The sequence below is a fragment of the Garra rufa genome, chromosome 17, assembly GCF_049309525.1.
Source record: "Garra rufa chromosome 17, GarRuf1.0, whole genome shotgun sequence".
NCBI lineage: Eukaryota > Metazoa > Chordata > Actinopteri > Cypriniformes > Cyprinidae > Garra > Garra rufa.
In genome coordinates, this window is record NC_133377.1 from 11,222,689 (window position 1) to 11,238,206 (window position 15,518).

The 15,518-nt window shown below is 34.5% G+C and overlaps 1 protein-coding gene across 2 annotated transcripts in view; it reads right to left on the reverse strand.

Annotated features, from left to right (window-relative positions):
* myo1g (myosin IG) overlaps window positions 1-15,518 on the reverse strand; it is a 112,916-nt gene that overhangs the window by 93,448 nt on the left and 3,950 nt on the right. For both annotated transcript variants that reach the window (XM_073821578.1, XM_073821577.1), the window contains exons 3-12: window positions 15,274-15,367; window positions 14,720-14,885; window positions 13,706-13,759; window positions 13,472-13,570; window positions 13,172-13,288; window positions 11,564-11,770; window positions 11,144-11,289; window positions 10,014-10,128; window positions 8,720-8,890; window positions 8,363-8,433 (exon numbers count right to left, since the gene is read on the reverse strand). In XM_073821578.1, the coding sequence (XP_073677679.1) occupies window positions 8,363-8,433; window positions 8,720-8,890; window positions 10,014-10,128; window positions 11,144-11,289; window positions 11,564-11,770; window positions 13,172-13,288; window positions 13,472-13,570; window positions 13,706-13,759; window positions 14,720-14,885; window positions 15,274-15,367 (1,240 nt within the window). The remainder of the gene's footprint in view (window positions 1-8,362; window positions 8,434-8,719; window positions 8,891-10,013; window positions 10,129-11,143; window positions 11,290-11,563; window positions 11,771-13,171; window positions 13,289-13,471; window positions 13,571-13,705; window positions 13,760-14,719; window positions 14,886-15,273; window positions 15,368-15,518) is intronic.

Genomic DNA, 15,518 nt, shown 5'->3' on the forward strand with positions numbered 1-15,518 from the left:
CAAATTTGTTCCCTCATTTTAGGTCAATTGTGGCCATGTTGCACTTATTAGTTCCCTTAGTTTTAGTTAACTTTTGGACACATTGCACAAATTTGTTCCCTCATTTTAGGTCAATTGTGGCCATGTTGCACTTATTAGTTCCCTTAGTTTTAGTTAACTTTTGGACACATTGCACAAATTTGTTCCCTCATTTTAGGTCAATTGTGGCCATGTTGCACTTATTAGTTCCCTTAGTTTTAGTTAACTTTTGGACACATTGCACAAATTTGTTCCCTCATTTTAGGTCAATTGTGGCCATGTTGCACTAATTAGTTCCCTTAGTTTTAGTTAACTTTTGGACACATTGCACAAATTTGTTCCCTCATTTTGGGGTCAATTGTGGCCATGTTGCACTTATTAGTTCCCTTAGTTTTAGTTAACTTTTGGACACATTGCACAAATTCGTTCCCTCATTTTAGGTCAATCGTGGCCATGTTGCACTTATTAGTTCCCTTAGTTTTAGTTAACTTTTGGACACATTGCACAAATTTGTTCCCTCATTTTAGGTCAATCGTGGCCATGTTGCACTTATTAGTTCCCTTAGTTTTAGTTAACTTTTGGACACATTGCACAAATTTGTTCCCTCATTTTAGGTCAATTGTGGCCATGTTGCACTTATTAGTTCCCTTAGTTTTAGTTAACTTTTGGACACATTGCACAAATTTGTTCCCTCATTTTAGGTCAATTGTGGCCATGTTGCACTAATTAGTTCCCTTAGTTTTAGTTAACTTTTGGACACATTGCACAAATTTGTTCCCTCATTTTGGGGTCAATTGTGGCCATGTAGCACTTATTAGTTCCCTTAGTTTTAGTTAACTTTTGGACACATTGCACAAATTTGTTCCCTCGTTTTAGGTCAATTGTGGCCATGTTGCACTTATTAGTTCCCTTAGTTTTAGTGAACTTTTGGACACATTGCACAAATTTGTTCCCTCGTTTTAGGTCAATTGTGGCCATGTTGCACTTATTAGTTCCCTTAGTTTTAGTTAACTTTTGGACACATTGCACAAATTTGTTCCCTCATTTTAGGTCAATTGTGGCCATGTTGCACTTATTAGTTCCCTTAGTTTTAGTTAACTTTTGGACACATTGCACAAATTTGTTCCCTCGTTTTAGGTCAATTGTGGCCATGTTGCACTTATTAGTTCCCTTAGTTTTAGTTAACTTTTGGACACATTGCACAAATTTGTTCCCTCATTTTAGGTCAATTGTGGCCATGTTGCACTTATTAGTTCCCTTAGTTTTAGTTAACTTTTGGACACATTGCACAAATTTGTTCCCTCATTTTAGGTCAATTGTGGCCATGTTGCACTTATTAGTTCCCTTAGTTTTAGTGAACTTTTGGACACATTGCACAAATTTGTTCCCTCATTTTAGGTCAATTGTGGCCATGTTGCACTTATTAGTTCCCTTAGTTTTAGTTAACTTTTGGACACATTGCACAAATTTGTTCCCTCATTTTAGGTCAATTGTGGCCATGTTGCACTTATTAGTTCCCTTAGTTTTAGTTAACTTTTGGACACATTGCACAAGTTTTTTCCCTCGTTTTAGGTCAATTGTGGCCATGTTGCACTTATTAGTTCCCTTAGTTTTAGTTAACTTTTGGACACATTGCACAAATTTGTTCCCTCGTTTTAGGTCAATCGTGGCCATGTTGCACTAATTAGTTCCCTTGGTTTTAGTTACCTTTTGGTCACATTGCACAAATTTATTACCTCATTTTAGGTCAATTTCGGCTATGTTACACCAATTAGATCCCTTAGTTTTAGTTCAATTGTGGCCACATTGCACTAATTATTTCCCTTGTTTTAGTTAAATCATGGCTATATTGCACTAATTAATTAGTTTCCTTTTGAATTAATTAGTTCCCTTTTGCACACATTTAATTGATTTATTCACTTATTTTGGTTCAGTTGTGCCCCGTGTTGCACTAACTAGTTCCCTTCCCAATTTTGTTGATTTAATCTGTTCACTTATTTTAGGTCAATTGTGGCCATGTTGCACTTATTAGTTCCCTTAGTTTTAGTTAACTTTTGGACACATTGCACAAATTTGTTCCCTCATTTTAGGTCAATTGTGGCCATGTTGCACTAATTAGTTCCCTTAGTTTTAGTTAACTTTTGGACACATTGCACAAATTTGTTCCCTCATTTTAGGTCAATTGTGGCCATGTTGCACTTATTAGTTCCCTTAGTTTTAGTTAACTTTTGGACACATTGCACAAATTTGTTCCCTCATTTTAGGTCAATTGTGGCCATGTTGCACTTATTAGTTCCCTTAGTTTTAGTTAACTTTTGGACACATTGCACAAATTTGTTCCCTCATTTTAGGTCAATTGTGGCCATGTTGCACTTATTAGTTCCCTTAGTTTTAGTTAACTTTTGGACACATTGCACAAATTTGTTCCCTCATTTTAGGTCAATTGTGGCCATGTTGCACTAATTAGTTCCCTTAGTTTTAGTTAACTTTTGGACACATTGCACAAATTTGTTCCCTCATTTTGGGGTCAATTGTGGCCATGTTGCACTTATTAGTTCCCTTAGTTTTAGTTAACTTTTGGACACATTGCACAAATTTGTTCCCTCATTTTAGGTCAATCGTGGCCATGTTGCACTTATTAGTTCCCTTAGTTTTAGTTAACTTTTGGACACATTGCACAAATTTGTTCCCTCATTTTAGGTCAATCGTGGCCATGTTGCACTTATTAGTTCCCTTAGTTTTAGTTAACTTTTGGACACATTGCACAAATTTGTTCCCTCATTTTAGGTCAATTGTGGCCATGTTGCACTTATTAGTTCCCTTAGTTTTAGTTAACTTTTGGACACATTGCACAAATTTGTTCCCTCATTTTAGGTCAATTGTGGCCATGTTGCACTAATTAGTTCCCTTAGTTTTAGTTAACTTTTGGACACATTGCACAAATTTGTTCCCTCATTTTGGGGTCAATTGTGGCCATGTAGCACTTATTAGTTCCCTTAGTTTTAGTTAACTTTTGGACACATTGCACAAATTTGTTCCCTCATTTTAGGTCAATCGTGGCCATGTTGCACTTATTAGTTCCCTTAGTTTTAGTTAACTTTTGGACACATTGCACAAATTTGTTCCCTCATTTTAGGTCAATCGTGGCCATGTTGCACTTATTAGTTCCCTTAGTTTTAGTTAACTTTTGGACACATTGCACAAATTTGTTCCCTCATTTTAGGTCAATTGTGGCCATGTTGCACTTATTAGTTCCCTTAGTTTTAGTTAACTTTTGGACACATTGCACAAATTTGTTCCCTCATTTTAGGTCAATTGTGGCCATGTTGCACTTATTAGTTCCCTTAGTTTTAGTTAACTTTTGGACACATTGCACAAATTTGTTCCCTCATTTTAGGTCAATTGTGGCCATGTTGCACTTATTAGTTCCCTTAGTTTTAGTTAACTTTTGGACACATTGCACAAATTTGTTCCCTCATTTTAGGTCAATCGTGGCCATGTTGCACTTATTAGTTCCCTTAGTTTTAGTTAACTTTTGGACACATTGCACAAATTTGTTCCCTCATTTTAGGTCAATCGTGGCCATGTTGCACTTATTAGTTCCCTTAGTTTTAGTTAACTTTTGGACACATTGCACAAATTTGTTCCCTCATTTTAGGTCAATTGTGGCCATGTTGCACTAATTAGTTCCCTTAGTTTTAGTTAACTTTTGGACACATTGCACAAATTTGTTCCCTCATTTAAGGTCAATCGTGGCCATGTTGCACTTATTAGTTCCCTTAGTTTTAGTTAACTTTTGGACACATTGCACAAATTTGTTCCCTCATTTTAGGTCAATCGTGGCCATGTTGCACTTATTAGTTCCCTTAGTTTTAGTTAACTTTTGGACACATTGCACAAATTTGTTCCCTCATTTTAGGTCAATTGTGGCCATGTTGCACTAATTAGTTCCCTTAGTTTTAGTTAACTTTTGGACACATTGCACAAATTTGTTCCCTCATTTAAGGTCAATCGTGGCCATGTTGCACTTATTAGTTCCCTTAGTTTTAGTTAACTTTTGGACACATTGCACAAATTTGTTCCCTCATTTTAGGTCAATCGTGGCCATGTTGCACTTATTAGTTCCCTTAGTTTTAGTTAACTTTTGGACACATTGCACAAATTTGTTCCCTCATTTTAGGTCAATTGTGGCCATGTTGCACTAATTAGTTCCCTTAGTTTTAGTTAACTTTTGGACACATTGCACAAATTTGTTCCCTCATTTAAGGTCAATCGTGGCCATGTTGCACTTATTAGTTCCCTTAGTTTTAGTTAACTTTTGGACACATTGCACAAATTTGTTCCCTCATTTTAGGTCAATCGTGGCCATGTTGCACTAATTAGTTCCCTTGGTTTTAGTTACCTTTTGGTCACATTGCACAAATTTATTACCTCATTTTAGGTCAATTTCGGCTATGTTACACCAATTAGATCCCTTAGTTTTAGTTCAATTGTGGCCACATTGCACTAATTATTTCCCTTGTTTTAGTTAAATCATGGCTATATTGCACTAATTAATTAGTTTCCTTTTGAATTAATTAGTTCCCTTTTGCACACATTTAATTGATTTATTCACTTATTTTGGTTCAGTTGTGCCCCGTGTTGCACTAACTAGTTCCCTTCCCAATTTTGTTGATTTAATCTGTTCACTTATTTTAGTTCAGTTGTGGACATGTTGCACAAATTAGTTCCCTTACTTTTAGTTTAATCGTGGCCATGTTGCACTAATAAGTTGCACTTGAATAAGTTCAATCAGAGACACACTGAATTGATTAGTCCACTTATATTAGTTCAGTTGTGGACTTGCACTAATTAGTTTCCTAATTTAGTTCAATTGTAGCCATGTTACACTAATTAGTTCCGTTAGTTTTAGTTAAATCATCGCAAAGCACTGTTTTATTATCTTATTTTGTGCTTCACAGAAAAGAAAAAAAAAACTGCACTGTGCTGCAGAAATAGTAAGACTACTACAGTATGGTAATATGCTATTCTGAACATAGCCAAAAAGTACACTACATAAAAGGAGATACACAAAGCAAGTGTAAAAAATAAATAAATAAATTTAAAGTCAGAGGGGCAGTGAGAGACAGAGAGTGAGGGAAATAGGTCATGGTTTGGGGGGCCTGGTCAGGGTGTATATTTAGCGAGACCTTCCTCCATCACTGACACAGCTGAGCCCGAGGGATCTCACAGATTTTATTTTGTAAGTGTGACTGAGGGCTTGACATGCCAGTCCTGACAGTCTTCATCCTGAGGGAACTTCTTAGTGTGTGTGTGTCTGGGCGAGAGTGAGACAGGCATCCATCTAGCAGATCTGAATGGCCTATGCATTCTCAGACAGATTCAAAATGATTGTCACAGAATTGTGAGCATGCTTGGTGCTTTAACTGCAGGGTTGTAATAATAGTGTCATTCAGTGCTACGGACTGAATCCTCTGCACTCTTGACACAATTATCAAGCATGTGACATGTGGCTGCCAACACAGTTCATCCCATTTCTCGGACCATTCGCCTAAGAAATGGTAAATTTACAATTCTTTCCATGACTTCTCCTATCGGCTTTCACTGTTCACTCTCTCAGATTTGTGAAGAACAGATCTGAGAATAGTTTCAACATTAAAGGAAATTGCGGAAATGCACTGCAAAACTTTATTTCAAGACTAATTTAGCTTTAATCAGTTACTTCCGGAGTTATACTTAAGCACATGCTCATTAAGGAGCGAAAAGGAAACCGAAGTGAAAAATGTGTCATCTATTTTCAGAGCTAAACCCTCCAGTAGCTTCTCTCTGCTCCTCTTTCCTCAATGAGAAAAGGTCTTGCTATTTTCTAAATGAGGACACAGCCTTTGCTGAGGTACAGCAAACTGCAGACATCTGCACCAACAGCAACTTCATGTATTTATAAAATTGCATCCTCCAACCTTTAAGAAAACTTCACCTTCAGATCAATGCATAATGTTAACATGAAATCCAAACCCTAGTTCTCTCATGTTGACAGGCCTTTTAATATTGAAATGAACACAACAAGATGACAACAAGAGGTTGTACTGAACTGCTCACATCCTTTTTTGTTCATAATGGCAAAAAAGGAGTCTTTTAATGTTGATGCCCGTTTTCAAAAGGTCAATGTCTACCTCAAATGGTACAAAAACTGTAAAGTTGGTTGCTTAAACATTTTTAATGTTTCTATTTACTTTGGAGTGATCACACCAATGCACTGGTATTGCAAAGCCACCAGTTTTCTATTTTTATTTGACTTGCTTTAACCACTGAAGCTTCCTGTATGTCATGGTCAACAATTTTGGTTACGTAGGTTTTCATGGAAACATCATTATCATTATCTCAGCCCAGGATAGTCCTAGTTCCTTGAACAAAATCTGATATATAAAGCATTTTATATGTACACTCAGTGTGTATGCACAAATTCACTGAATAAGTGGATTTAGACATTTGGATCTTCTACATAAGTTTTTTCTTAGAACTTAAACTTAGAATGTTATGATCCCTCAAAGTTCCACATTTTAGGGTCAGTTTACAACGGGAGGTGTTTGAGTCTCAGTCCTATATTTTTTTAGGAGGTAATTAGGTAAGTATAGCATATCTGCAATATATTTTAGGTATCAGACTTTTTTATAGGGGGAGAAAAGTATAGCATATATGCAATATATTTTAGGTTTCAGACATTTTTATAGGGGGGAGGAATTACATTTTTTATAATACCTGCTAAATTATGGTATCTCTGCTGTATAAAAATGTTCCTAAATGCATTCCTCTTTATAAATCGCAGTTAATAATAATAGGCATTTTGCATTAATATGCAATAATAATGCATTTTGTGATTTCCTATCTTTATATTTGGACAAACAACATTGAATTAATCTAATTGCTGGTATATAAGGGCAAACAGTTTTGTACACTTTCTCTTTAGATTGTCTAAGCATAAAAACATTTCCACTTCAGTTTTTGTCTTTATAAATCCAAATTTGTTCCTCACTTTTAACATACGATAAAATACAGGAAATGTATTAAAGCAACACTGCACTTATTTTGGAAATAGGCACATTCTCCAACTCCCCCCAAGTTAATAAGTTGAGTTTTACCATTTTGAAATCCATTCAGCCGTTCTCCTGTTCTGGCGATATCACTTTTAGCATAGCTTAGCATAGATCATTGAATCCTATTAGACCAATAGCATCGTGTTCAAAAATGACCAACGAGTTTCCATATTTGTCCTATTTAAAACTTGACTCTTCTGCAGTTATATTGTGTACTAAGACCAGCGGAAAATGTAAAGATGCGATTTTCTAGGCCGATAAGATTAGGAACTACACTTCCATTCCGGCGTAATAGTAAAGGAAGTAAAATTGTTGATTTTTTTGTGGAAAATTAATCGTTTAGATAAATCGATTAATCTATAAATTAGTTGATAGATTAATCTATATAAAAATAGTTGTTAGTGACAGTACTACATTATATACAAACAGAAACTTAAAGGTCTTCACAGAACCCCGTCAAAATAAAAGTTTAATTTAAAGAAACTGTGACAGAAATATATTGCTTAATGTAATGATAGTACTACTGCTACTGATACTATTATTATTAAAACATTATTTTTAAGAAATATTCACCAGAAAAATTATTTACCAGAAAATTTAAATACACAACACATTATATCTAAAAAAACCCGAAATAAAATAATAATAAATTTGTTTTTTTATTATAAAATATTATTTAGGGATGCTTTTGATTATTATAAATGTAATGAAACCATTAAAATTGAATACAGAAAACTAATGAAAACACAGAATTTGGTAAAAATAGAACTAAAAATAAAACTAATTTTTGTTAAACTTCTAATAAATTTCTTTTAAATCGTGTAAGTTTTGTGATTTCAATTAATCAGACATGCTTTTTGATTAATACAATTTTATTTAACCATATTTCATAGGGCCCTAAAGGAACATGAACATAGCATTACTATGAAAATTTTAAAAACATTTTTCTCTCTCTCTATTTATGTCTGTAATTTGGGCAGGTGATAATAGCCAATAAAATCATATCCTGCATCTTTTATGATCTAATCAAAATCAAGCCCTTAATTATTTACAGCTGCATATTCCGTTTGTTTCAGTCACATGACATTATGAAAGTTAATCTTTTTGTTTGTTATTTTAAATGTGTCATTTTGTTTTTAAGGACTGAATGGCAGATCATAGTCTGCTAAAATGAAAACCTAATAGTATTTCAAGCTCTTCCTGTCAGCATCACCTGCACTCACTATACATTGCATTTCAAAAAAACTTACGTAACGTCTCCCGCGTAGTGTCGGATACGGAAATCTCGATTGAACTCCATGGTCTTGTCGGCGGGACAGAGCTGAGAGAAAAAAAATCTTTTGAGTTTCAGTGGTCAAGGCATCAAGAGGTATCAGACTGCATTGATTGTTTTGGTTTCTACGTGCATGTAATGTGAAATAATACTGCCCCCTTCTGCCCCTGCTGCCAAACTGCAAAAGTGCAGTTCAAGCTAGGCAGCTACAAGTCTGGTTAAATGAGGTTGCAGTTTTGCTCCATATTCATAGCAGGCCTAAAAATGTACACTTATCTGATGTAATCAGAGGACTGCTGAGACAAGAAAGAACGGTAGCTCCTTGAGTGCTTACTTTCCGGGAGGTGTAGTGAGGGTGCTGGCCCAGCTTTTTGTTCATGCTGTCCAGGCAGACAGTATCTGTGACTTTCCCTGCAATGAGACAGGCCTCATCCAGGACGGAGATGATGCCCTTATGAGGCTGCTCCACTAAATCCACAATGATCTGATTGTTAAAGTATTCGATCTAAAAGAAAGACAAGTCCAATTTAGAGAAAAAGTGCATAGGTTCAATATGGACAATTTTTTTAGGGATGCACCGAATGGTTGGCAACTGAAATTATTCAGCCGAAAATAGCAAAAAAAGTGTTACAGTGTTCGGTCGAATAAGCAAAAAGGCTAAATAAATTATACAGAACAATGACGTGACGCGATCAAATAGAGGCGCACACTAATGCAGCAAACATGTCGGCAGTGTGGAAGCATTTAAAACTGTCAGAGAAAGACGCAAAAATCATTACAAGCACCGACAGCGAGAGACTGTTTAGTAAGGGCTGGTTGTTGCTGGTATCTGTATGATGACTGAAATTGCAAAATAGCCTTAAACCATTAGTAAATAAACTACAGAAGGTTACGTTGTCTAATACAAGCACAAATTGTATGTATTCTGACAGTGCTGCAGAAGCTCTTTAGCCAGGGTTCAAAGTCCAAAGCACGGGGAAAATCTGCGCTGAAACAGCGTAATGAGAATCATTCATAAATCTGCTGCTTTCAGCAAAAAGTAGTACTGAGGTCTTCTTGTTGGTTTCCGCCAAAATAAAAGTCAACATTGGTAAATGTCAGCATTGTAATTTTACTGTTGTTCTGTAAAATAAAATAAAAAGTAAGACAAAAATAATGATAACAATCATTACAACAGCTTTATTAATAAATTTAATATAACATTCTCCTTTGCTCAGCAAGGGTGCATTTATTTGTACATTTAAAACACATGCCTGATTCAAGTCTTAAAAATGGCCAAAGAATATTATTTTACTAACTTATTAATTTTAAGTTAAATTGTGGTTTGCTGGTAGGCTATAATGTCTATCAGAATGTTAAAAATGTTCAGTGTTAAATAAATATTTTTAAATTGTTGTTTTGTAATTGATTTTTTATTTTTTTTTGAAAAGCAAGACAAAACTGTAAAAAGCACATTTTGGCTATTTAATTGATGCAATGGTGAAAAAAATTGGCAAAATACATGGATTAAAAAAATGTGAAAAACTGCGTTCAGTAATCAGCCTTTGGCCCAGTGTTTAATTTTGTTCGCCGTCGGCCAAAAATTTTCATTTTGGTGCATCCCTACTATTTTTGTGTATCATACTTACATGTTGCCATGTGATACCCTCTCTCTGGTACTCATCCTGCTCCTGTCGTAGAATAAGCTCAATGAAGAGCTGCTGTAGCTTCTCATTGCAGTAGTTAATGCAAAACTGCTCAAAGCTGCGGACACGAAACAGATAACAAAGAACCAACCACTGAAACCACTCAAAAAAGCCCCATGTATTAGAATAATTATTGCCAAGCAATATTAATAACTACACAATGTACACTGTAAATAGGGTTGCAAAGGGGTGGAAAATTTCCAGTAAATTTCTGAAAATTTTACGGAAACTTCATCTGGAGAATTTCGAAGAATTCCAATTTGGAAACTTAACAGGAATTTGTGGGAATTTACAGGAATTTAGAATTTTTACTTTAGAGTCTTTACTATTTTTGTTATTTTAACTTTTTTTATTATTTTATTTATCCTTGTTGACTAAAAGTATTAATTTCTTTCAAAGAAAGAAAAAAAAATGTACAGTAACGGAACTGTAGTGTATTGTTAAAAAAGGATTTCTATCTTACATACATGCTGTTCATTTTTATTATTTTTATCGATCAAAGAACCCTGTGAGGAAGTAGGCTTGATGAGCGAAAGTGATGCAATGTTCAAAAACATTAAAAATAGTAATGTGTCTCAAATTATGATCAGTACTGTACTTCTGTAACACAAAACTGGCTAGCAGAAGCTAAACTGAGCATAAATTGTCACTGCAAAAAAGTGCCAACTGGCTTAGATTTTTCATATCTGATTTACTGGCTAGCTAACTACTGTATAATCACTTTTTGGTATTTGCTAGTTAAAGTTGAATACCATAGATCAAATATATTTCCCCAAGTAATATCAAAACTTAGATGTAGTCTTTGGGCTCAAATGCAGGAAGTGAGGCTTTAGAGAAAATGGATGTGAGGCCTCAACAGCCCTGCATTAAAGCAATGCTGTGTGCATGTGATTGAGCAATGTGTAGGGTAGAAGTTCAACTGAAATTGCTTTGTTTAAAAAAAAAAAAAATTTCTCAAATACATTTAGGTTCCCAGTTCCTGCAATTTTTTTCCCCATATATATTTCTGTTAATTCCCATGGAGTCTTGAAAATTTCCAGAATTTTGCAACCCTAACTGTAAATAACACTGACCTGTTGTTGTCAAAGATTTCAAAGCCATAGATATCCAGCACACCTATAACAGTGTTTTTGCCATGCAGGGCAGGGTTGTAGTCCTTCACTTCAATCACACTATTGATTCGACCCACTATCCACGCAAATAATCTCTCATATAAAGCCTAAAAATGAAAGCCATGCTTTAATGATAACAACTGAACATATAATGCAGTAAAGACATATTTAAAGTGGTCATACCAACATTTATGATTGTATTTCTTCCCTAAAGTTTACTTAAAAAATGTTTTTGGCACCAAAACAGTTCCAAATTTGACATTTTCCACACTCACCCAATACTGAATTAGATGTTTCATATGATAGCTCTTAAAATATTTGTGTAGTTGACAGATGAACCACAAACAAGGAAGACTTTTTTTGCAGGAAAGCATATAATACCTTGCCAAAAGCGTCTCTTCCATAGCTAGCTTCCTGTTCGTTGTGTCCCTTTTCAATGACCTCGCCACCTCCAGTAGCCACTGTACGATACAGCAGTGCTTTTACGGTATTCTCAGGCTCTGTTGACGTCAACTCAGAAATGTGCTTTACTGTGTCTTCACCAACAAGTATGACGTGTTCACCATCACTAGTAAATTGAAGGTTACCCTGAAACAATAACATTGCAAGGCATTTAAACCAGTGGTCCTCAACTAGAAGGCCTAAAAATTATTTCAAATATGTCCATAAAGCTAAAAAAAAGATGCAAGCTAAAATTATATTTCCTAATTCAATTTGTGTGTTTAACAGCTGATATGTTTAGTTAAGATCCTGGATATGCTGCATGAGGGAATTTTGAAAGTGTGATCTCTAAACCTTGAAATGTAATGAAAATTTAAATATAGTGTAATATAATATAATATAAGTGTAATACTGCTTTAAATTGTTGTTGTTTTTCCCCAAAAAATATTTAAAAGTTTCCAGTTTAATTTAACTGCATTTTTATTCTTGTTTTTCTGAGTAAAAAATAAATATCATACATTTTCCCTTAATTTACAGAGCCCTACTAAAATGTCATTCTGTCTAACAAGTCATATTTACAACAAAAATCAATTTATGACATACTAAAAGTCTAATTATTTTCACCCCAAATACTAATAAGTACTAAAATGTGCCACTATCCTAGGTTTTGCCTATTTGTCAGTAAGAATTTTTACTCATTTAGAACACAATAAAATTTAAAATGCTTACTTATTTTTTTACATATTTTAATATGTACAAGTCAGAATAAGCATGTTGCTTAAATTTTTACATAAATACTGTCACACTGAATGACAATGTAACATTATTTCAACCAAATTTTGACCATTTATTCTCCAAAAAATTTGTTAAAACCTTAAAAGTAGACACTTTACTTACATTTAATGTTTTTTGACGTCTTTGATCCATATACATATTAATATAGGCATGTACATTATAAAATAAATTCCATAAAATATACACATACATTTATCTGAATTTTAGATAACACTTTCCATTTATTAACTATATTTAATGTATTAACTAACTACCTAACAATGAGCAATACATTTGTGAAATATTTATTAATCTTTGTTAACATTAGTTAATAAAAAATACAACTGTTCATTGTAAATCTATGTTAGCTCAGGTCCATTAACTAACATTAACTGATGCAACGTTTCATTTTAATGTATTAGGAAATGTTGGAATCAACATTAACTAAGATTAATAAATGCTTTAGAAGTATTTTTCATTGTTAGTTTATGTTATCTAATGTAGTTAATGAATGTTAACAAATGGAACTTTATTTTAAGTGTTACCGAATTTTATATCACAAACAAACAAACAAAAAATTATGTATGTTCTTCGGCAATAAAAAGTCTAAACCATTACAAGCATTTAGTTATTTGAATAAAGTATTTTTTTTACTTAATTTTTAAAAAAACAAAACAACTGCCACAACAACACAAAAACAGTTCTTAAACATCAGTTTACCACTGCACTGACCACAAACAGACAAACAGTAGAAAACATGAGTATGAGACTGACCAGATGTAGGATGGTACTGAGGATCTTGTAAATGGAGCTGATCTCTTCAGAAGTGAAACCAATTACTTTCAGTGCTGCCATCACAGCTTTGTGACATAAGGAGTCATTATTGGATGCCTATGAAGATATATTGGAATGACAGAGCAATGGAAAAAGAAAGAGACTGAGAAACATAAAAACATTGTATGCTACATTTTGCATAGTAACATTAGTCATGAGTATACAGAAGCGTCCCATGGTTAGTTTGTGAAGTTATTGTGTGTTCATAAACTGTAATATACTTATAGGATAAGTACGTACAAGTGTGACGGAGGCTCCTTGACTGGTGTAGGCATATTCTGCAGGATCTCTCTGCAGATACAATGACCTCAGCATTTCATCAGATCCTCCCCGTAAGACCTACATAAACAGAACATATAAATACTGAACTATGTGAATTGTTTGTTAAAAATTTAATAACATTTCTTGCAGCATTTGGCACCCCTGAAGTAATAGCATAATCTTAATCACCATAACCTGTTTGGAAGATCTCACCTGATAAAATGAATGGAAATTTCTCTCTCCCTCCTGCTGGTGAACAACTCTTGACTGTAAATACAGTGATGCATGTGTTAATTGTCTTTTTGGTATTAAACAGTAGACCTATTGATATGACTCTCAATCCACGTTAACAATCTACATCCCTGTTAAAAAAAACAGCATATGCTGGTTACAGTAGGTAGGTTTTGATGCTGGTAGCCTATGCTGGTTTAAGATGGTCCTTTGCTGGTTTATGCTGGTCCTTGACCAGCAACATGACCACCCTGGTGAAAAAACCTGGTTTTAGCTGGTCAGCAGGTTGGTTTTAGAGGGGTTTTGGCCACTTTTCCAGGCTGGGAAACCACCAGCTAAAACTAGCTACTTCCAGCTTAAACCAGCCTAGGCAGATAAAGACCAGCATAAACCAGCGAAGGACCAGAATAAACCAGCTAAGGACCAGCATTAACCAGCATAAACCAGCATCAAAACATACCTAGCCAGCATATGCTGTTTTTCTTTTTTTCAACAGGGAAACAATAAAAGACAAAAAAAAGCTATCAAAATGTAAAGGCAGCATGGTATTTGTGTTACACACAGCAAATAATGCACATAAACAGCACAAAACTAAGCAGTTTTATTTTTAAATATTATTTTAGGAATGTTTGAACATATGTTGTTTTAGTAGATCCCAGCTGACTGTTTTTCTAAGGTTTGTTAAGAAAACGTTAACATTTAACATAATTATTTCTTTGTTACTTGAATGTTTTGTAAACGTTCTGAAATAAGTAGGCATACTTAAAAATAACAAACATATCACAAAACTGTCCCCTTTTTAAAAATTAATGAATAAATTATAGATAGGTTTTATGGGTGCCATATTTGATTCGCGCGGGAAAACTTTAGCGGTTTGTACAAACCAGGCAAAGGTAAACAATAACTTATGGACTTATAAAGCCACCGTCAAGTTTATATTCGTGTCATGTTTATGATGCGCTTTAATTTATACCGATACGACACTGAGGCTCTCACCTTCTCCAGCAGGTAGTTGTTGATGTGTCCTCCTGTGGGGTCACCATTAAAGTTAAAGTTGATGTCCATGTATTTCCCGAAGCGGCTGGAGTTATCATTGCGGTTGGTCTTTGCATTTCCGAAGGCCTCTAACACACAGTTGGACTTCAGGAGCACGTTCTTCACACTGTGGTAGGATGCAATTACAGTGCAAATAATAATAAAATAACGTTACATAAACAAAATGCAAATACAGTAAAAAGCAAAAAAAGAATGTATAAAAAACAAACACGTGTGTTTTTCAGGGTACACGTAAAAATAGCACCATTATAGGAAACTCAACGTTATACTGCCATCTAATGACAAAAGATGTTTAGCCTTCTTCCCTAAATAAACTTTATAAAACAGTCCGTTAAACATAAACATTTGACATTTTCTTGTCAAATAATCTTTCATGCAAATCAGTTTTAATATACTGTTGAGTAATAAAAGCAATACAATTTCTTTTACACAATTAAATACAAAAAATATTAGCCCTGAAGGTTCAGAGCTGTCACTATCTCCATGAAACTGACCTCTCGACCTCTGCCCTCTGGCTTGGGTTGGTGATAGCTGCAATGTATTGCATAATGTACTTGCTTGCCTCAGTCTTGCCTGCTCCGCTCTCACCTGAAACACAAGATTTGTTTGAAACTTAAATCCATACAGTAAAGTCTTTGTTTAGCAATTTTATTCTTCCCTAATCAGAGGCACAGAGGACAAACTCTCTGAACACAGTTCATCACCGAGTGTACTGTGACTCCTAGCAGTTTTACAGATG